The 21,193-nt window shown below is 35.5% G+C and overlaps 1 protein-coding gene across 3 annotated transcripts; it reads right to left on the minus strand.

Annotated features, from left to right (window-relative positions):
* Positions 1 to 219: 219 nt before the first annotated feature.
* On the minus strand, positions 220 to 20,984 carry LOC122570184 (E3 ubiquitin-protein ligase HUWE1-like). 3 transcript variants are annotated; one of them, XM_043732186.1, is made up of 42 exons: positions 20,075 to 20,984; positions 18,722 to 18,802; positions 18,401 to 18,619; positions 18,038 to 18,277; positions 17,891 to 17,953; positions 17,583 to 17,798; positions 17,201 to 17,472; positions 16,815 to 17,091; positions 16,102 to 16,734; positions 15,747 to 16,016; positions 14,382 to 15,584; positions 14,014 to 14,300; positions 13,102 to 13,462; positions 10,118 to 13,029; positions 9,797 to 9,917; positions 9,442 to 9,547; positions 9,073 to 9,360; positions 8,825 to 8,969; positions 8,537 to 8,675; positions 8,338 to 8,464; positions 8,097 to 8,246; positions 7,865 to 8,011; positions 7,602 to 7,787; positions 7,330 to 7,507; positions 6,992 to 7,252; positions 6,598 to 6,826; positions 6,330 to 6,510; positions 5,863 to 6,232; positions 5,534 to 5,710; positions 4,825 to 5,440; positions 4,572 to 4,741; positions 4,317 to 4,498; positions 4,172 to 4,231; positions 3,957 to 4,078; positions 3,634 to 3,871; positions 3,268 to 3,543; positions 2,777 to 2,965; positions 2,500 to 2,687; positions 2,275 to 2,408; positions 2,018 to 2,183; positions 1,742 to 1,932; positions 220 to 1,653 (listed from the first exon to the last, which is right to left on the minus strand). In XM_043732186.1, the coding sequence occupies exons 2-42, from the start codon at positions 18,764 to 18,766 to the stop codon at positions 1,551 to 1,553; spliced, it is 12,438 nt and encodes a 4,145-aa protein (XP_043588121.1). In that variant the 5' UTR covers positions 18,767 to 18,802; positions 20,075 to 20,984; the 3' UTR covers positions 220 to 1,550. The 3 variants fall into 3 exon arrangements, with proteins under 3 accessions (XP_043588121.1, XP_043588119.1, XP_043588120.1); XM_043732184.1 differs by having other exon boundaries at positions 9,797 to 9,932; XM_043732185.1 differs by lacking the exon at positions 20,075 to 20,984 and adding an exon at positions 19,449 to 19,573 and having other exon boundaries at positions 9,797 to 9,932.
* Between the last annotated feature and the right edge of the window lie 209 nt (positions 20,985 to 21,193).

Here is a 21,193-nt window from a genome sequence, read left to right on the forward strand (position 1 = left end):
ACTTTAAAAAGGAAAAAAGGTGATTGAATAAGAAATATCTTAAAAGAGAAAACATCTCACTCATATGGATTTCCCATACTATTTCATCTTCGATCAACGTGACTCTTATGGTAACCTTTATACTTTATATATGTATAATTACGTGATTTAACGTTTATTAAAATGCTATGCTATCAAAGGTGTCTTCTTGTGTAATTTAAAAAAAAAAAGACGCAATCGTTTTTATAAGAAATACAACATTTAGTTTATTTTGCGAATTCCTAAGCAATAACTCCCTAACAATATCGCGAAAAAGAGTCCGATGGATCTATGTATTTCTTCAACGTATATTGTCCTATTCGATGTGTTTACAAAAATTAACATCTGCTCAATTGCGAGAGTCCCGTTACACGTTTCCCTAGAGAAGAAACGTTTGGAAATTGAAACTGATTAAAGGAAGTTCAAGGATATTAAAAGTTTGGAGAGTTGGGCGAATTGGACGTGATTTTGCGCTATATATCCAGAGGAAAAAGTAAAGAAAATGGGAAAGAACGTTACATGACTTCCTTTTTAACATCACATTTCTCAAATGATTAATATTAAAACGATATTAATTAATGATTATTACTATCGATTAAGAATTAGATAATATAATTATTAATACTAATAGTGTACAACCATACGTTTTTTTTTCTTGCAGGCGTTAAGGATATAACATCATGAAATATTCTTCTTTTCCTCATATTTAGGCTCGTGTCTAATTGGTTTTTTGAATATTACTCTCTGTTTCGCATTCGTTCATTTTACATACACACCCACTCACACTGTTACATACAATACGTTTCTTTTTCTTTCTTTTTGTTTCTTTTTTCTTGTCTCACGTACAGATTCTAGGTTCCTGGCAGCTTTCTTTTACGCATAATATGAAATAAACACGTACTCGAAATACAGGCACACATCTCCATCACTTTTCTATTTGCCTTTCTTCGTCATGGCAACAAATCGTTTCTGCCTTTTTTTCTTCTCTACCCATATGTTTGAATTCTGCTTTAAGAGTAGAGTGGCTTTGAGTCGCAATTATATTACATATTTATTCCATCCCGCTGCATCCTCTTTTTTCATTTTTTCTCTAACGACGAATTACATTGAATTCTTATTCGTTATCTCTTAACTGTTAAGATCCTTAACTAAAGTGTCCGATTTTTTAAGTCTTCCTTTCCATCAGGAATTATCATTAAGCTCTGCATCTCCCTCGTTTTTTTTTTTTTTTAAAGATCATTCAACAAAATAAACTCTAGCGACGAATCATCAGTAATTACATCGTTAATTTTACGTATATACATACGCCTTCAGTTTTAATATGTATATAGCGGAGTAAAAATTTATATACTAAATCTTGAGCGAAGATCAATCGATACTTTTACAATTGTTTTATCAATATTTTAATCATTTTTCTCCTTTGTCGTTCAGTTGGTTGTTTTTTCTGCTATATTTATTATATCTTTTTGTTTTGTCTTCGCTCTTAGATTTTCGTGCAAAATCACGCAAAATTTGCTCAACTTTGCAGAAATTTAGGCGAAACCGAATCCTTCGCTGCATTCGTGGATCGCTTTCAATAAATTCGTGCGAAGTTTATCGTACGTTTCGTAAACGGGTAGATCTAGCTGATTGAAACTAGAAACGATAATATGAGAAATTAAGTTTAAGGTACGAAAGAATTTAAAAGAAAGATAAAATAGGAAAGAAATTAATGTTAATTTACCATGTATGTGCTGACGGAAGCCTAGCTGTGGATCTATCCTCTCGATGAATTTGGAACTTTTGTATACCATTCATTCCTTCTAAAGCAGCGAAACCTTGTAACGGAACCTTCGAAGTTCCGGTGACGAATTGCAAAAATTTAGCTCTATCTGCTTGATCGAAACCTCGTAATGCTCGCCAGAACCATTGAATCTAAATTTCAAATAAACATATTTATTATTTTAACATCAGACTAAAAGAATACTTTTTAGATAAAAATAAGTTGCTAAATACTTACTTGTAAGGAATTTGCATTATATTTATGATATTCAGTATTAGCCTTAAGATCCTCGATATCTACATTGGGTAATCCACTAATTAACAATTCAAGTTCCTGTTCATTGAATATAGAGATCAGTCGTTTTGGAATAATATCGTAAAAACCTTCTAGGAACGCGTTCAATCTATAAGTAAATAACAAATATTGTATATAATACGAATCTTTTTGATGCATAGAAAAGTTAAAATATTGAAATTAATCTTTATTTCACTTACTGTTTACGTATTGCTCCAGTCATTTTCATTTGACATACAAGCCGAATGTACTCTAATTTTGTTTCTTCAGTAACCACGATATTACGACCGTTTGGTATTAAATCACGTACATCATTCACACCGAATTCGTTTACCTAAAAATGTGAATTGTGAAATTACGCATATTACGATTGTATTTGCCATATCACAATATGATAATGTAAGTAAATGAAAAATGGAATTTACCTCTGTAGAGAAGGTTAATTCGTATCCAAGATCAGCAATGTTGTGCTCTGTGAGATATACGAGTCCTTTGTAAAAACTGTAATCCTCACTTTCCATATCTGTGTGTTTCACAAGTATTCCCAAAATGTGTTTGTAAAAACTGCGCGTGAAGTAACATTCTAATAATTTGTTGTCATAAATTGCTTTAGCTGTAATAATAATCATAAATATTAATTATTTTCGTCATTCTTGATGTTGAAAATATAACGTTATTGAAAATATAAAAGAGAAAACTCACCGATAACTCGACCGACAAATTTATAATAACATAAATGATTAGGGTTGCAATGCGAGGAGGAATTTATCATGTACGTAACACGATCTCCAGGACTTACGGTGAACAGAGCGTACATAGGATTGAAGATTTCTCTGGAGATAATAACGTACCACTCTCTAAGCAATCCTCCAGCGTCTTGTCCTTCTTCGCCTAAAATAGAATTGTTTTGAAATAAGATTTTATATAATGTTCATTTAAATGCAGGTTTTTATAAATGCAAAAAAAAAAAAAAAATAAAACTTAAATAGAGATACACATTACTCTTTAAATATTATAAAAAATACCTTCGAATATTTTGTACATTTTTACATATTATGTATATATCGCGCATGTATTTTAAAAGTGATTCAATTCAAACAAATTTTTAAAGAAGATAATTATTTAAGAGCTCATAGAAATATAGATTTGTATAGGCATCTGCAGTCTAGCAATAATCATTATACATTATTTACCTTCAAAGACGATGTAAAATCGGTTCTTCCATTCATCGGCATTACGCCTATGAAGCTCACGGAACGAATCTTCGAATACATTATTCCTGCGAACATGCACTGCCAATTCTTCCCTACGAATACCTTCATCCATTCGTTCTAATTCTGTTCGGAAGTATCGTCTTTTTACGTCGAAATCAAGAACCCTTGTGTGATCCACTAACACAGAGAATGGTCCATCTGCTAAATGCGTCGTCGTTTGACGGAGAATTTGATTTAGAACGGTTCTGTGCGTCTCTGCAATAAAAATACAAAGAGTATGAGTAATATAGTATTATTATCATATTTATTCTATTATTATTATTATTATTATTATTATTATTATACCCGCAAATTTAAGGAACTTGAGTTGGTCCGGTGGTAACGTCTTCTGTGGCGGAGGTTGTATATCCCAGGAAGTGTTAATAGTAGCTTCCGATTGAGACGTGCCTTCGTTGTCTGAGTAGATTGGCGAAACAGGTGTTAAGTCAGGAACAACCTCGCGAGTCTCTGTATTTGTACTTAGGTGACGATCGCGAGAAGTACTTGATGATGAATGTACTAGGAAAAATGCTTCTACGGCGGGCTATAAGATATAATGCATAATGTATAATAAACTGTCTAAAGGAATATATGTATAAAGCAACATATAGAAAGTATAGATATTTTACCTGCAACACTAAGACTGCATGTTGATCCGGAGTATACTCCAATTCTAATAAACAAGCGCTAAGTGTCTCCCACAGATGATCTAGTACTAAGCTCTCACTTAATAATGGAAGCTTGTCTTCACCTACAAAGTTTGATATTATAAAGTTAGTTAGATAACTACGGAAACTAACACAGCTCCCTGCTACATTTGTGAATATATAAAACTGTAAATTACCTGACTCTGAGGCTTGGTTAGTATTTCCAGTATCTACAGAACTTTCGGAACTTTGATTGGCTGAAAAAAAAATATTAAAAATGAATTCGATAATTTTGTTACAATGATAATATTTCAGTAATAAAAATAGGATTCTTAAACATACATGTTTTCTTATTGTTCGCTAAACGTACTGCTTCCCTTATTTGTACAATCACTTTAAGTATTCTTAAGAAGAATGCCTGACTAGAAGTTTTGCTAACGAGAGCAGCCATGGATGGTAACTGAAGATCACTGCCAGCTTTAACTTTACTTGGTGCAGTTATAACTACATTCTCGTTGGTAAACCTGTAATAAATTATCATAATGTTAAAATATATATCGATATAAATAAAAAAGGAAGATAATTCGAAATACATACCTATCTAAGAGAACCCAACGAGAACCGCCACTACTAGTTGAAGGTTGCTCTTCGATAGAATTTCGTCTGAGTTCACGATTCAAAACTTTTAACTCCATCAGTAAATCTTTGATGTGCTCACAGACAACATTAGCCAATTCCATAGCGCCTTCCAAGAGTAATTTCAATATCTGTGAAGAAATTATTCAAAACTAAATAATAATACATACTATAACGCATGAATAAATAAAACAGAATTTAATAAGGATATTACCAATTGTCTAGTAGGATCAGGACAATGAGACAAATTAAGCAATAAAGCTGTTGCATCTTCGAGTCCTTCCTCGGAACAACTTTTGCTTGTCAATACTTGTACAGCCAATTTCAGATGTTCTTCTGGCGCAGCGACGCTTTGTTCTTTGTTCACATCTGTTCTCTTGTTTTTGTTTCCTTCCTGTCTACGATACGGATTCACTTCCGTTAATCCGATTGAAATTAGAGACAGCAATTTCAACACTTTGTCCGTCAGCTGGCTGCTACGTTTAATGACCGACCAATTTAACATCGAAATTAATTGGCCAAAAGCGGAGGATTCAAAGGTAGTTGTATTATGTTCGGAATCATTTCCTAAGTTTGAGTTTGAATGAGATCTTGCAACAGATTTTCCTTTCTTCGAGGCACATGAGTCAAGTTTCAGCAGCATATCCCAAAAATCTGGTTGATCGCTTTTTCCAGGTTTCGATGTAGATTTACCTTTCGAACCGGTTTCTTCTTTATTACTTGAGTCTTTCTCTTTGTTACTTTCTTTCTCATCTGATTCTTTAGACTTAATTGGCACAAAATAGCCAGGAAAACCTTTAGCCAACGATATTAATAACTCTAACGTATGTCTGAAAAAATATAAGCATTAAATTATAAAAACAATGTAAACATTTTATAAATAATCAATGATTACTAATCATTAAGGGATTTAATCAACTTACCTGCATACTGTAGGTGCTGCTTGTGGATGAATGGCGATACTACTGCCTTGCCTTTCTGACTTTTTGCCACCATGCCTGATAATATGGAAAACGTTTGCTCTGCATCCAAGTGCAGCATCAATACTAATATTCAACCATGACTGTGCACTGCTTCTTTGGTCAAATATTTTGGGGGCACTAAAAGAAATTTGAGATTAGAAGATTCGACACACGTAAACATAGGGTAACATGCTTTAGAGGGTTTATAAATATTTCTAAAGATTATATAAATATTATAAAAATATTAATATTATAAAAATCATTTATAAAGAATAATAAATATGTCCTACCAGTAATCGTGGTGCATCATGGGCACTAAGCTTTTCCTTCTGAATTTTCCACCAAAATCCATGGCTATATCTTTATTTTCATCGTTACTTCTTTCCATGATACTTAGTAAGGCTCTAACTACCCATTCCCTTGTGCTACCATGATAGCAAAGATTCCTGATAACTCTATGAAGCCTTAATGTATTAATTTTTGGTTCATCAACAAACAGTAATACCAATACGCAAGCCATTGACTCATGATCCAACAATTGTCTGCCTCTGAGTCGTAGACCGGCTCCGTGATGTGTTATACTAGGGTCACCATGTGACCATGGCTGCCATCCTCTTTGTGCTACTGTGTGAATCGCATAACGCGTACCACCACCTCTACCTATTATTTTGTTTCGCGTTCAATTAGTTCTTCTAATTAAGTTTTTCAAATATAAATAAGAAAAGGAAATTGTTAATGAATAATAATTATTATTTACCTCTACCGGAATTCCGCAATATACTGGACAAGGCAGCATTTCCTTGGCTAACGTGATTAAGGAATCGATCTTGCATTATGTGTCTATTTCGAGCTTCCCATTCTCTTCGAAGGTTCTGAGCCTCTTGGGCTAAATCTGGCGGAAGAACTGATATTTGCGATTCTTCCATATCAGTTAAAATCTGTAAATATAAAAAAAATTAGAATATTCAAATATTATACATAAAAGTATTCTAATAAAATACGAGTAAAAACAATTATTTACTGACCGCTTGTCGAAGGGAAGGTTGTAAATTTTGGAAGAACGCAGCTGCATCAACTGGATCTTCTGGATTAGCGCTGGCAGCTGCATGTCGCTGTTGTTCCAAACGTTGTTGCGCGAGAACTTCTTCTTGGATCGCTGGAGGTAAAGCTGCTAAGAATTCCGGATTAACTTCAACCGGACCTGTTAATTCTTCAACTACGGTTGCCTGTGCTCGTTGTCGAATTCGTTGAAGCCTACGAAAATTTCAAGTTATAAACATTACAGATTTCAAGACCGAATGTTAAGTTATCTATTCGAATATATTTAATAATATATAAAATACTACTCTTTTTATATCTATATATCTACTGTACAGATACTTTTATTTCTCACTTTTATTAAATCTAGTATATAGGTACCTAAGTTGCTCAGCGATAACTTCATCACGCATATCTTCTGGTAACGCGGCTAAGAAAGAAGGATCTACGCCATCGGGTAATTGTTGTTCTTGAGACTGTTGGTTTTGTTGTTGTCGCTGCTGCGATTGTTCTTGGGACTGTTGTGGTTCTTGCTGTTGTTGTTGTTGTTGTTGTGGAGGTAGTTGTTGCTGTTGTTCTGATGTTCCTGAATTAACATTTTCTGATGCGGAAGTGGTAGGTCCTTGATTGAGTATGTTCGCACTATATCAGAAAAATAAAATAAATTTTTTTACAAACATCTTTCTGACTTGATACGAATAGAAAATAAAGCTGTTTACTTTCGTTCGACATTCGATTGACTGTCGTCGGTAAGGATTCTTATCCATTCAGACGAGTCACTTTCTCTCAGTAAGTCTTCGTTAGGTTCCTGACTGAAATCGACAACTATGGACGTGTTGGATCGACTAGTAGATGTTTCATTAGTATTAGGTCCTTCAACAGTACGTTCAGATTGTCCTGTAATAAAAATCATTTATATTGTTAAAAAAAATTTTGTATCCGAGAAGGAAATGATTAGTTTATAAAATGAATTTCAAATAAATTAAATTACGTAGTCTGCTTGCTTCAGATGCGCAAGGCCCAAGCACAGAATCCACTATACTTTCGGCAAGTTCTAAAGTTGGATTTCTATTGCTCATTCGAGGATCTCTGGGTTCTGCCGGTTGTTCTTCCGGTGGTGGAGGCGGAGGTCGTTCTTCGTCTTCTTGTATTGTTGCATCCATTTCACCAGTCACATCTGATAGTCAATATTTAATGTATAATATACAGTCTTATTGCAACATTTAACTAACTAGAAATGTATGAAAATTATACCGATTATATCTTCATCGAGAGTACGTTCTAATCGTGTCGTTTCTACGCAAGTTTCAAATCTAGGAACGAAATTATTCGTATCTTCCCTTTGTGATGTTGATGCAGTTGATATTTGTTCATCCATGGATATTATAGCGGAAGAACCAGCTAAAAAAATGTTATTGAAAAAAAAACAATATTATATAAGCTATTTGTAAAATACAATTAAAATGATTAGTTACAATTAACGTACATTCTGTATTATTTAAATGATCCTTCCCATCTTTGTTATCCTTTTCATTCTTTTTCTCAGAAGCATATTGCATTTTACGTCTTTCTCGTCGCTCTCCCAATTCCGCGTTCCTGCGTTTTTCCAGTTCAGGAATTAATTTATGTACAACACCTGTAAGACAAAAATTATTTTATTTTATGAAATTTCATCTTTCATAAAAAAAAATTAAATTTACGAATTTTTTCCCAATCTTGCTACTTACCGACACAACAATCCGTCTGAGAATCTCCATCTAATAATTTGCTTTCTTCAATCCACCAATGTAAAGCAGTAGGAGTATTATTCACAGTGGTTGCAAGACTAGACCCGAAAAGATAACCAGATTGATCCTAAAAGAATTTTTATAAATGAAGAAACATCGAAAATAAATTAGTACCATTTAACAATCACAATCTACAAACCACAAAGTCTATTTGTTCTTCTTCTTGGTTTGTCAATATTCCAACACCATCCATTACAACAACACGAGTATCCCGAAAACTGGAAGCCAGGACCTGACTGGCAGATAATGGAATCGCTTGTGCAGCCGGGCCTAACAATCTATAATTACAAACATAATATTATTGCATACTTATATAGATGTAACCAGTTTTTCTTTTAATATAAATTTTATGTTCTGTGTTTTAATTTCATTTTTACGTAAAATTCATCTGAATATATTTAATACAATTAAGCTCGAATTAATTTACCTTTGTAATATTACTGGTGGATTTGGATTTCGTGGATTTGGTAATTGAAGATACTGATATCTCCGTGGTCGTACAGCTCTCTGACCTCTTGTATTAGTAGTGTCCAAACCGCTTTGTGGTATTAGCAACGAATGGGAATTAATACCTGCACAAATAAACAAAAATTCCATATTACCTATTTTATCATTCTATACAACTTTCTTGATATTGGTATTAAAAATCATTATATACTGTGATTTTATGCTCACCACCACTTTCAGGAACTGAAGCAGTATTTTCAAATAAACCCAAGGGAAGAGGAAATGTTGTACTCCATGGAAGACTAGATCGTGGTGTGACCGTACTCGAAGAGTTCACGTTGTCCTGATTATCGATATTATGTCGAATCATTACAACACTACTACCGTCACGATCCGTCGATGGAATCATTCTGAATACACCACTTTCCCCTACGTCCTCGTAAAATTCAATTCCATCTTCCTCGTAATTTGAGGACCCTTCTTCTTCCTCCTCTTCTTCTTCCTCGTTTTCTTCTCCTGATAAACAACGTTTTAATATTTATTCATACAGTCCAATTGAAGAAAAATTTCTATTACGTATATAAAAGATAAAATTACCATCATCCTCTTCTTCTTCCTCTTCATCCTCATCATCCTGTACTTCATCCTCGTTATCGTCAGATGGGTTGCTATCTGAGTCTGAATCGGAGCTCATCAAATCCTCCTAGAAAATATAATTATATTCCCATAAAATAAAAATCTTGTAAAATATTCCATTTTTTATTACATATTATATATTATTGTATATTATTGTTATTAATATTATTGTACTTAAAAAAATATTCAAATGTCACTATGTTCTATATTTTTTATTTTGCAAGACAAAATTTAATAAACATCTTATTTTTTTATTTCAAAAGTAATTTTATTAGAAAGATGAACTTTTCAAAATAGATATAGATTGAACTCCTACCGTAGCATCCCGTGTTGGATCGAAGTCAGCTTCCCCGTCTCGTATCGCAAGGCTCTCCTCGTCAATGTCCATTGGCCTGTGCGGTCGGGAAGACTGATCTTCCGTCACGCCCGGGCCATCCCTGGAAAATAGTACACTATTTGATTATAAGTACAGTAGCTTATATGAACTTAAAATTATGTATTGTAGAAAAATACACACACACGCACACACACACACACACACACACGCACGCACGCACGCGCGAACACACACATACAGTTTACGTTAATATTTCATAGAAATAATTTCACAAAAATGAAAAACATTATATATGATTACCTTTCAAGAAGTTGATCCATAATATCTTCTAAAGCAGCTTCGTCCTCGTGCACTTGGCTTTCTGAAGTAGGCTCCAGACTCTCTGCAGTAACGGATATATCATGCTCCGTATTCTCTGCGTCCTCGTTTGTTTCCTCTCCAACAGCATGCGTTGCTTCCGATGTTGTAGTCCCTGTTTGTTCTCCAATAGGCTCCTCTTGAACTGTTCTACCTTTTGGTTTGGAAAATTTGTTATTGACAGTTCCTGGCATTGGTTGATTTATGATTCTTGAAAGTGTTTCCAAAGGTTTCAAAGCTGCATTGATCGTAGCAGCCATATTTGGACTTGAGAGATCCAAACTGTGTGGAATCTTTGCCAAGTCAGTGATTATTCCTTTTCTCAGCATAATTCTCACAATATAGTTGACATTGTTATACTGGTGCATCTTCAAGGAGGTCCTCAACTGATTGTAAGAAGTTGGTGGGCAACTATCAATCATTGTAGAAATCAAACCAACCAATAATTGAAGCTGTGCATGCTTCTCATTGCTTTCAGGAAGAGCTAGGGTTCTCGTTAGAGCTGCTTTCACTTCAGTCACTAAAGTAGTTTGAACGTCTGGAGAATGATTGCAGGAGGCAATAGCAGCTATCAACATCCTTGCCATACTGCTGCACTGTTTGTCAGTTGAATTCTCTGGTGACATTGGTAGAAGCTTGTCCAGAAGAAAAGCAAGAGCTGTTGTGTATTCAGGTACCATTTCACTTTGTCCTGCTCGATACACATGCTCTGTGATTAAGCTTGCAACTGCACTATATGAACGAACAGTTTCTGCAAGTATCTTTAGAATAGCGGATTTTGTCAGCAAAGGTTTTTCTGTCTCTTCTGATTCCACTTTGCTGTTGTTACTGCTGTCTGAATAAATCTTCATTGGTATTATTTGAGAGACTTGATCCTCATCGTCAATCGTATCGTTTGGTGTCGTTGCGTTATTTCTGAGAACATCTCGTCGAGAAGATGAACTTGCTGCATTGGAGTAGGTTGGCTTCTTCTCTGGACTCCTTGTTGGTGTAGAAGACTTTTCGTCAGAAACAACTGGCATAGGTTTTATAAGAGCATTCAGAAGATCTTTCACAACGGATATCGAGGCTTTCTCCACCATTGGCATCACTGATGAATGACTTGGTGGAAGAGCTTTTACAATCAATCTTGTGTCGTCATCTTCTTTCCCTAATAAACGGATGTCAACTCTTAAAATGTTTTCACAAACCTCTCTGTAAACTTCTGGATTGCGGCAGACGGCACTGTTGATCTGACGCGTCATAAACAAAATTTCTTTACACGCTGGAGGAATATTGCCTTGAGTGCGACTACGAATTACTTTCTCCATGGCTAGCCGAAGAGTACATGGTTCCTCTAAAGCATGTCTTATTAAGAGGGTACTCAAAGTTATGCATCCAATGAAACTGCTTGCCTGAGACATTTCTAGAAGGAGTCTCACACCACCTTCTCGAACAAATATCTCGGCGTTCTCATAATCTCTTGTAAGTCGCAGACAAACTTTCATAGATGCATGCAAAGCATCACGATCCACTGGAATAGCCATCAGTCTTACACAGGCACGTATAATGCTTGGGGCCATGCTAGGATCCAATCCTTGCAGTACTGTATTCCGTTTATCTTCCACTCGATTTTCATCAGTGTCCATAGTCGAGTCAGAACCAGAACCACTGCCTTCGTTTCCAGTATGCAATTTAAAGCCCATCGTGATGGGTCTTCTGTTACCGCTCTCTTCGTTAACTTGAGTCATGCAAGAAAAGTTTATCACGTATCTTCGCCTGTTACATGTTACTCTAGTGCTAGATTCGCCAGCCCAGTATGCATCATTAATTATTCGATTATTCACTGGTGAATATAAATTCCATTTTCCTGTGCTCAGATCAAACCACTTCCACATTCTAGTTGTTACCCTGTACATCAATTCTTTCCTCTTTGTTAATACTGCCACTTTCTCTAACCGCTCGATCAGTAACAACAAAGGTGCAAGCCATTTCCTAGTTTTCGCAGATGATGCATCCTTATTACCTTCTTTAACGATCTTACTTTTACTCGCTGTTAGTGGACCCTCGCTTACCACTAGCAGACGTACAAGTTTGTTCAAAATAGCATATTCTTCCACAATCTGAGCACAGGGTACACGCATTTCCTGGAATGTTCCCTCAAAGAACATCGTATACAGATAAATACGTCCCGTAACTTTGTTAGCTTCTTTACATTCCACTAATTTTACTCCAGCGTTCGGATCATTGCTCTCAGCAACTTCTATCAAATAATCTACCAGACTACCAATTTCTTTCATGAGCTGTCGTAACATATTATCACGCCATTCATCTCCATTTCTTTTAGCAATAGCGACTAATAAGTCGCATATTCTATATACAGTGTCAGGCATGAGATCTAGTAAATTCAAACATTGACTTAAGGCGTTCTGTGTGAATTTGTCTATGCTCTCTGTGATAGTGGTAGTCTCGCGCGTAGTAGATTCTTCTGCGCTGAAAACTTTTCGCGTTTCCGTCGTTTCTCCAAGCGACATCGCTATCGCGTGCATTATCTGATCATCGTTTACCAATTCCAAGTCCATTATCAGGTCTTGTCCACTTACATCACCTGTTGGCACATCTGATCTACGTAGGGTAGCAGGATTACTTAGCAAGTAATCAGTGGCTTGTTCAACTGTCAAAGTATGAAGCAAAGCTTCTATGCAATGAATTCTACTGAAGCCCATGTCCATCAGCTGTCTGAGATGCTCCGGATTTACATCAGCTTCTGGTTCTTCTCTACGATCAGATATTGTTCCACCTCTTCCAATTCCACTAGTTCCACTGGTGCTACCACTAATAGCTCCTTCGCTGCTTTCTTCTTTCTCAGCGTGTTCCTGTAAAATGATAGTGTTAAATAATCGTGGTATTTTGATTTAGTATTGCATAAATATTTAAAATATATGTACCTTAATGATCTGTTCACTTCGTAGAATATGTCGTAAAATAGATAATATAAGTTCTGTCATGTGAACCCCATAATTTTTCAAGGGCTTTTTTCCCCACATTAGCATCACTGCCTCGAAAGCTTCCTTGTGAATATCCGTGAGGTATTTTATAGGATCGAATGTTTCATACACCTTGTATATTCCAGTGCATTTGGAAGAAATAACATATGGTGAATCAAGGAGTGTTTTAGGGTTCACCATTTTTTCTAAGATCATCAGCCACCCATCTAAGAATTCTCCAGTACAATCAGGCAAATTCGGGTGTTCTAATCCCTCAGACAATGGAAACTGTCCTCCTCCGGATAATACCCAATGAAAAGCACTAAAAATATATAAAAATATCGAGTGGTTTAAAGCTGCTTTTTATATAAACTTATACAGAGTATTCAACAAAATGATGTGCACGAGTTTTCAAGTACTTCCGATAATGTTGCACGAAAATATTTCAAACAAAAGTTGATCTGTTTTGAATCAGCTGCAAATTGCAATATTTAAAATGTGTCAAAAAGTGTTTTTTTCTATAAAATATCAAGGTCATCTTCACTTTTTTAAATGACATGATGTATTTTTGATTTCATAGCATTGTAGTGCATAGTAATACATAGACATAGTATCTGACGTCGAAAAGAGTTCAATGACTTACAATACTATCACCTTCAGATGACCTAGAGTTCAGAAATCTTAGATTTATTAATTCATAAGAACATTAACATGTGAAATTTGGGTTTCGGCAATTTTAAGTATTTCAATTTGTAGCTAATTCAAAACAGATCAACTTCTGGTTGAAACATCTTTTTTGTTACATCATCAAAAGCGTTTAAAAAATTGCACTGAATACCCCATATTAAAGATTCTGAAGTTATATTTACTTACGCGAAGAATGCGTTTTGTCCGCCAAGTTTGACGAACTTTTGAAGCATCAGATGAAATGGATAACCTTTTTCGTCAAATAGTGCAGGAGACACGAAACTCAGAGTGCACATCAAAAAAGTCACTTGAAGTTTTGGTACGGTTGATGGTGGTAATTTGTCCCATGATAATCCACGAATTAATACGCAATTTAAAGCAGTTGCTACACTTCTAGATGCTTGTGAGGGAAAAGCTGGTATTGGAGGCACTTGTTGTCCTCTACGTTGTCTGATTGGAGAGCCCATACAAAGCTGAATAAATTTTAGCAATTATTAAATACGAGAATGCAAAACATACAAAATTCCAAAATTTAAATGTCGGGTTTTATGTACCTTTACAAGTATGGCGAAGAGTTCTGCCAATGCTCTGCCCATTTTAGATGTAAGTCCCAGCAAGTGCTTAGGATATGTAATTCGATGAGAGTTCGGAGATATTCTTCCTGTAGTGACACTTGGTTTCTCATCCACTTCCATAGGTACAGGAGGTGGGTCCGTACTTAATGCTTCCATGGCTGTAGTCATTCCATTACTTCCCATATCCGAGGAGGCACCACCAGACCAGCCGCTACTTTCGCCCTCGTTCGTTGGTTCAGGGCGTATTAATTTATCCATATCTTCTTTGCCAAAGTCGCAGCCAGCTGGGATAAAGTCTTCCGTGGTGAGAGCTAATAACGCTGTGCTTTCCCAAATCAGAGCTGTATATAGCTCTGACAGACCTTTCAAAACAGTCAGACCAAGCTCTGAGGCCCAATGATTCATAACCAACATTCTGATTTCGCTCTGGCTAGTGCGACATACTTGCGCGAACATTATTATGTATCCGTAAGCGGCATTCATAGCATGAAGTAAAGGCGTTGCCGTATCACTGGTAAAGGCTGTTTCCAGATTCGGAGCATTGACAAGCTCATGTAACAAAACAGATCCTCCTGGAGCTTCCATATAATTGTACAATGGTTTCAATAGATTCAGAACTTCGTTTAACTGGGACAAACCAGTTTTAAGAACAAGCGGCTCATATGCGAGGTTTAAAATACTTTTACAAACTGTTGCCACAGCTTGCGCTGTTTGCGCAACTGAATGATCGACAGGAAGATTGGGTAGTCCCAGGATTGATAGTAGTGGCACAAGGCCTTTTTGTGCAACGAACTCTCTGCAGTGATCGTCCGTCGAATTGTTACTCAGAATAGCGTCAACAAATTTTGTAACGTTCTGTATGTATTCCATCAAAGCTATTGGAGTCTTCTCCCTGGGTTGAGGTGGTGGAACTGGTTGAGCAGTGGACGACGAACACTGTTCCTCGCGTTGTGGATGAGAACTTGTACTGGCTTCTTCTTCATCCTCTTCTTCTTCGTCGCTACTACTTCCACTTCCACCTCCTCCCCCTCCACCAGAATCTCCAACTCCAACTCCAACCGACTGCCCAGAAGATTGACGATTCCCAGAAGTCGTATTCGATTGGGAATTGTCGAATTTATCTTCAGCTTGTAAGCATATATAACGAGGATCACAACCCAATACGCAAAGTTCTTCTAGTAGCTATACACACAAAAAAAATTAAATATTATTGATACAAATATTATATACATAATGTAGCATTATTATAATTCACATCATATGAATTTGCCGATTCTAAATTTAATAAATATTATGCAAAGTATATTTAGAGAATACATTACATGAAAGAGAAACATGTAATACCTTTATAACAGCAGCAATTGCGTCAACTTTCAAACTTGGCTGATGTCTCATTAACTCATCCATTGCGTTACCTAAATTCGAAGCTGTATCACCCAAAGGATCTGTGCTTCGACGTCGATTCATCGCAGGCAGATAAAGTGGAGACAATAATACTTTAAACAAGCGTTCGAAAGGACGTCGCTTTACAAACGATTCCAAACCACGTTGATTCAAACACAAAGCACTAAACACATTAGGCAGTGATCCCAGTACTTCTCTACTAGCAGGAATCTGTACACAATATTAAAATATCGATAAACATTTTAGTAATATATTGTACTATATATTACCTAAAACAAATGATCAGTTTAATTACCTCTTTAATTAATAAAGCATGTAATACGAGATCGGTTAATCCATTATCTTGCAAGGATGATAATAAAGATGGTTCTTGGAAAACATATACTGTTACAGCATCCGTTGCAATAAGGAACAGAGAAGGACCATAATATTCTGAATTACTGATAATATGTCTTAAAGAAGAAGGTAAAGTACCCTCCATAACGTGTCGAATACTATCGGAGAATGTGGGATCTTGGATAATTTTCTTAATAAAATTTAACAACGCCTTCAGAAGTGTAACTCGCTGTGGCAGGCAAATTTTCCCGGTCTTCCCAGCCGAATAATCTGGCATTTGTTCGTTTTTATCATCAGTTTTGGAACTCATATTTTCATCTTCCGAAAATTCCATGGGATTTGACGATTCCTCGCGTTCATCATACGCACGTGAAGACGTAGAATTTTCATCGCGATCCATGGACCTTTCACGAGTGGCTTGTGAATTATCTTGGTAATGTATTGGCTCTATTTCAAAAGGTTGTTCCTTCCTACAAACATTCACTTCCATATCGAGTCGATTAATAAAACTCGCTAAACCACCATGAGCTTGGAATCCTTGCATATCTATATTCGTTATTAAATCTATAACGCGAACTGCCCTTGTTACAAACTGCAAAAAAGAAAATAGATAATTGAATTCAAAAGTTTTATGCAATTAGATATACAATAAAAATTATAGAAAAATCTTACCGTTAGATGTTCAAACTCGCTACCAGGCCAATTCATAATTTTTAACAAGCTTTCCATCATTCCACAACTGACGAGAGCTTCGCAACCCGCTTCGTAACTCGAAAGATGATAAAGAAAGCTAAACAATGCTGTTGCAAGCGATAAAGGAAACGGTTGTCCTTCAGATTGTGAAGAAATCAGTGTTGAAATACACGTGCGAATTAATACGGGGAAAAATCCGTGATATGAGTTAGCTCCAGTAACGTCGATTATCATATTTAGCCTTGAACTAGGTTTTCTGAAAAATCATTGAAATTGATCGTCCAATAAGTATCGATAACAAAGTTTCATGAGAAATGAAATAGAAAAATTATATTTGCATCAACATACGTTAAACTTTCACTTACTTTGGAAAATGTGGATTACGGTCTAAGTGAATAATACTAGTAAGAGTTCGTAGTGCGGCTGCCCGTAATTCAACAAGATGTGCGTGTGGAAGTTCCAGTAATTCAACTAATTCTTCTAAAAGCCCAGGATGCAGCAAACTATGTGCATTTTCTTCAAGTTCGCTATTATATACAAGTATGGATAATGCTTGCAGCCGAGCGTGTACACATTGCAATCGTCTTCGATAGTCAGAGAAACTGTGTGCCAGTCTTATATGTGTGAATAACGCAATCTAAAAGAGGAAAAGAAAACAATAAACTTAAATATTTATTCATTCATTAGATAATTTATATACATTAAATATTAAATACCGAATTAAAAATTGAAAGAAATAACATTTACCTGTCGATCTTGAGGTACGTTATTAACTTTTAATAAATCATTCATAATTTGTGCTGGTGTTTTACCCAGTTTATCCACATTTTCTATATGTATACACGTTACAAAATTCGTCTGTCCAGATTTTTTTGTACCAGTGGTTGATGTGGCATTGGTGTCTGTTGAAGGATTTTCTGCATAAAATTCAAAATGCAATGTTGTGGCACTTGTTGGAAGTGGCTGAAAAAATTATATGGAAAAATTATATGAAAAAATTGTAGTCTATTGGAGCATATCTTAAAGGCAGCTGTTGATTATGGAATTTTGGTTACCTTGTCTGGATACTCTTTACAACATTCTGCTAAACCAAATCCATTTTCTTTACCACCCCAACTCTGGAATGTAAAAATTACGTTTAGTATTCTTGTGAACTTGCAGTATTCTAATAAAGTACTAATCAATCAATGCATATGTCTCACCTCTGCTAAAAGAGTAAGTCTACTTAATAAAGCTTGCCTCTTGTCACTGTTTAAACGTGCAATGAAATTGCTACGTTTACTGAACATGTAAAGAATATTTAATACACCAAGGACAACATGCATGTCACAGCTTGATAACAAAGTTACAAGATGTTCCATGCTACTGTATAAATGTCGCGAGTATGAGTGTTCGATTAACAATGTTGTAAGATGGAGAACCCAGAGGAGAAGTTCTTTTGCCTATAAAAAGTGAAATAAATATGCAATAAAAACATTGATCAGTCTAATCACTTTCCTATTTATTTATACACATAATAGTAAATGTTACTATGAATAATGGTTTGTAAGAAGCTTGGCAATTACTTCTCTATTCTGAGGGAGATCACAGGCTAATTCCCATGGATTATCTGGACTTTTAGCTGCAGCTTCCTCCAAAATACTATCACTAAGATCCAATACATCGACCCAATGAAACAGTTCACATTTACCGAAAGTCCATGCATCTATTTGCTTCAGCTCCTCTAGCAATTCTGCATGGGAGCATGAGCGCAACTTGTTTATAAGCGCCTGACATTTTGCCGGCTGAAAATTTATTCATGTGTGCAACCGTTATTCAACATATTCTTCAACATTTCTTATTAGAAATATTCATTTCCAAATATATGTCATTAAAATATTACTTACCGCTTCTGATGTGTACTTTCTCAACCTATTCCGATCAATTTTCATTTTGGCGGATAAAAGGTTCCTTTAACAATTTAAATTCTGAAACAATGATTTTATAATATATTTATAAAAGATTGGTACAATTTCCATTTAATGCAAATATAATATAAAACAATGTATTAATGTACAATGACCTATTATATTTTTAAGCATAATTACTAAATTTTAACAATCAAAATCAATGTCAATTGTTACACAATAAATTTTTCACCTCATCTTTTTATTGTCAATAATTTTTATTACGTCATTAATAAAAAGACCTAACTTATATAATATTTATCTCATCATATTAGATAAGGACCACAAATTTACTAATCAATAAATAAAATCATATTAATAGAGTACACTAAGATAAATTCATATTTTTAAAATTAAATTCATGCTCTGCAGCATATTAAATAATATCTCCTAGAATGTTGAAGTATTTCACAAATTTTTCTTGTATTGCATAAATATGATCTTTATTACGAAATTCTTATTCCGTATGAATCATAAACATTTGTTAATTCATTAAACAAACAACATTTCATTAAAACGATAAAATAATACGAAATAAAAAAATCATTATAATTTCTGCGTCAATTAAAAGAATTGTCCATATGGTTTTTTAAAGACAATGTAGTCACCAAAAATAGAATCATTGTCGTTAATACGCGAACACCTTGGAATCAATAATTTTGTTCACCTATTATCTAACAAAAAAATTTGCTACGAAAACGACATAACGGCACGAAAATTTGTATCGATTAAAAAATCTCGAAATAGGGAGCACAGTTTGGTTATACTGCGATATTCGATATTCGAAGCGACAATGACGTTGTATACCTCATGATAAGTCTTGAAAACATGACAAATCGTGACAAAACGTACCATCGACGTAGATAGTTATTTATTAGAATCCATATATGGGAATCATATAATCGTCGATTATAAAAAAGTGGGGAAAAAAAGGATCTGAGTAAACAAAGGAATCCTCTAGAAAAAAAACGTAGAAACATCGTGGTGAAAATTTAAATGTTTTAGACGTTTGAACCGTTAGAAGGACGATAAGAGCGAAAATAGGCTGTATTCTCGTTAAGATGCAGAGTCATCAGTTTCTAGGGCCTAACCTAACTTAAGATTCGTTCGACTAGTGCAAAATAATAACAAAGGGATAATACCTGCAAAAACATTTTAAAACAATTAGGTATAGTCTAAAATTGACAAATCGCAGTGACAAATGATTTAAAAGCGATAAAATAAAAAAAACCAGAGGCATAGTAATACGCAAAAGTGGTGAAAGCAGAGATGCACTCGTGGCACGAAACTTACCTATAGATAAGCCGACAAGGATTTGATAGAGTCGTCCTTGTCGTATGGCCTTTCAATAAATTCGAGGTCGGAACGATGCGGCATCACGGCCGTGGAAAACCGTTCCGTCGGTGGTTTTTTTTAACCACCTTGATCGTCTTCGACTTCAATTATATTATTTCAGCGATGGTCAATAAGAGACGCCGTTATTAAATTTCGTAATAAATTGGTAAGAGAAAAAAAATTGAATTCACAAGAGCGAAAAAATGTAAACCGAATGATTTGAAATGAACGAGAATCGACCAGTTTCCGTGAAGATAGGTATCGAACTAGAGAATCAAAACAAAACTTAAACGTGAATAAGAGCCGCGATCCTCTTCTATCGCTTAGCGCCAATCGGAGTACCGATCACCGCCATTTTACCGAGGCTTTTCGCGGAGGATCGTCCACCTTTCTCCTTTTTTTAACCTTCTCCTTTTTCGTGTTCCGCTTTCACGTATACGCAAGCTTCTCGAATAATCCTGACCAGAAAAGTTCACGACCTTCACGGGACACTGCACACAACACCTTGTGTAAACCACGGGTTAGAAGATTCAACGAGCAACGATTTTTATTGTACACCGAATATGCACCGCACACTGGCTGCTTGTGTACGCACACTCTCGTATATATATATCACTATAGACAAGATTCGCGGAACAAGGCAACACTGCTTAACCACTGCTAGCTGGCTCGCATCTTTTTTCCAGATATTCCTCAAAATCGTACGTTTGCATTCTCGAGCTGCGCAGTAGAAAGGACCAGTATTTGTTATATGACGAACGAACTGTGTGTCCTACTATTTCCACTGAATTTCTCTGATTCGTTGACTGTCGATGATACACTACGTGGTGATAGGACGCTTCGCAACTATTCGTAACTGTTCTTCATTATGTGTCGACGACGACGACACATGCGTCTAGAAACGAAATTCACCGATGCGTCACAAAATTGCACGATGTGAATGGGTCTTAAGGTCATTATTAACACACCGACTTGTGGCTCCTCACTTTTAGCCAATCCCCGACGAACTTTCCATTGTACGTACATCTGATTGAACGAACGTACAAAGGATTCTCTACCTTTTGTACGCAAGCTGGA

This window comes from Bombus pyrosoma, linkage group LG8 (assembly GCF_014825855.1).
Source record: "Bombus pyrosoma isolate SC7728 linkage group LG8, ASM1482585v1, whole genome shotgun sequence".
NCBI lineage: Eukaryota > Metazoa > Arthropoda > Insecta > Hymenoptera > Apidae > Bombus > Bombus pyrosoma.

Excerpts from the sequence above, each read along its gene's own strand:
- LOC122570184 (XM_043732184.1), bottom strand. The coding sequence starts at position 18,766 with ATGAAAATTGATCGGAATAGGTTGAGAAAGTACACATCAGAAGCG. Across the intron at positions 9,933-10,117 it reads ATGGATCAACTTCTTGAAAG|TGTACTATTTTCCAGGGATG; the intron begins GTAATCATATAT and ends ATAATCAAATAG. Across the intron at positions 2,966-3,267 it reads ATTTTACATCGTCTTTGAAG|GCGAAGAAGGACAAGACGCT; the intron begins GTAAATAATGTA and ends ATTCTATTTTAG.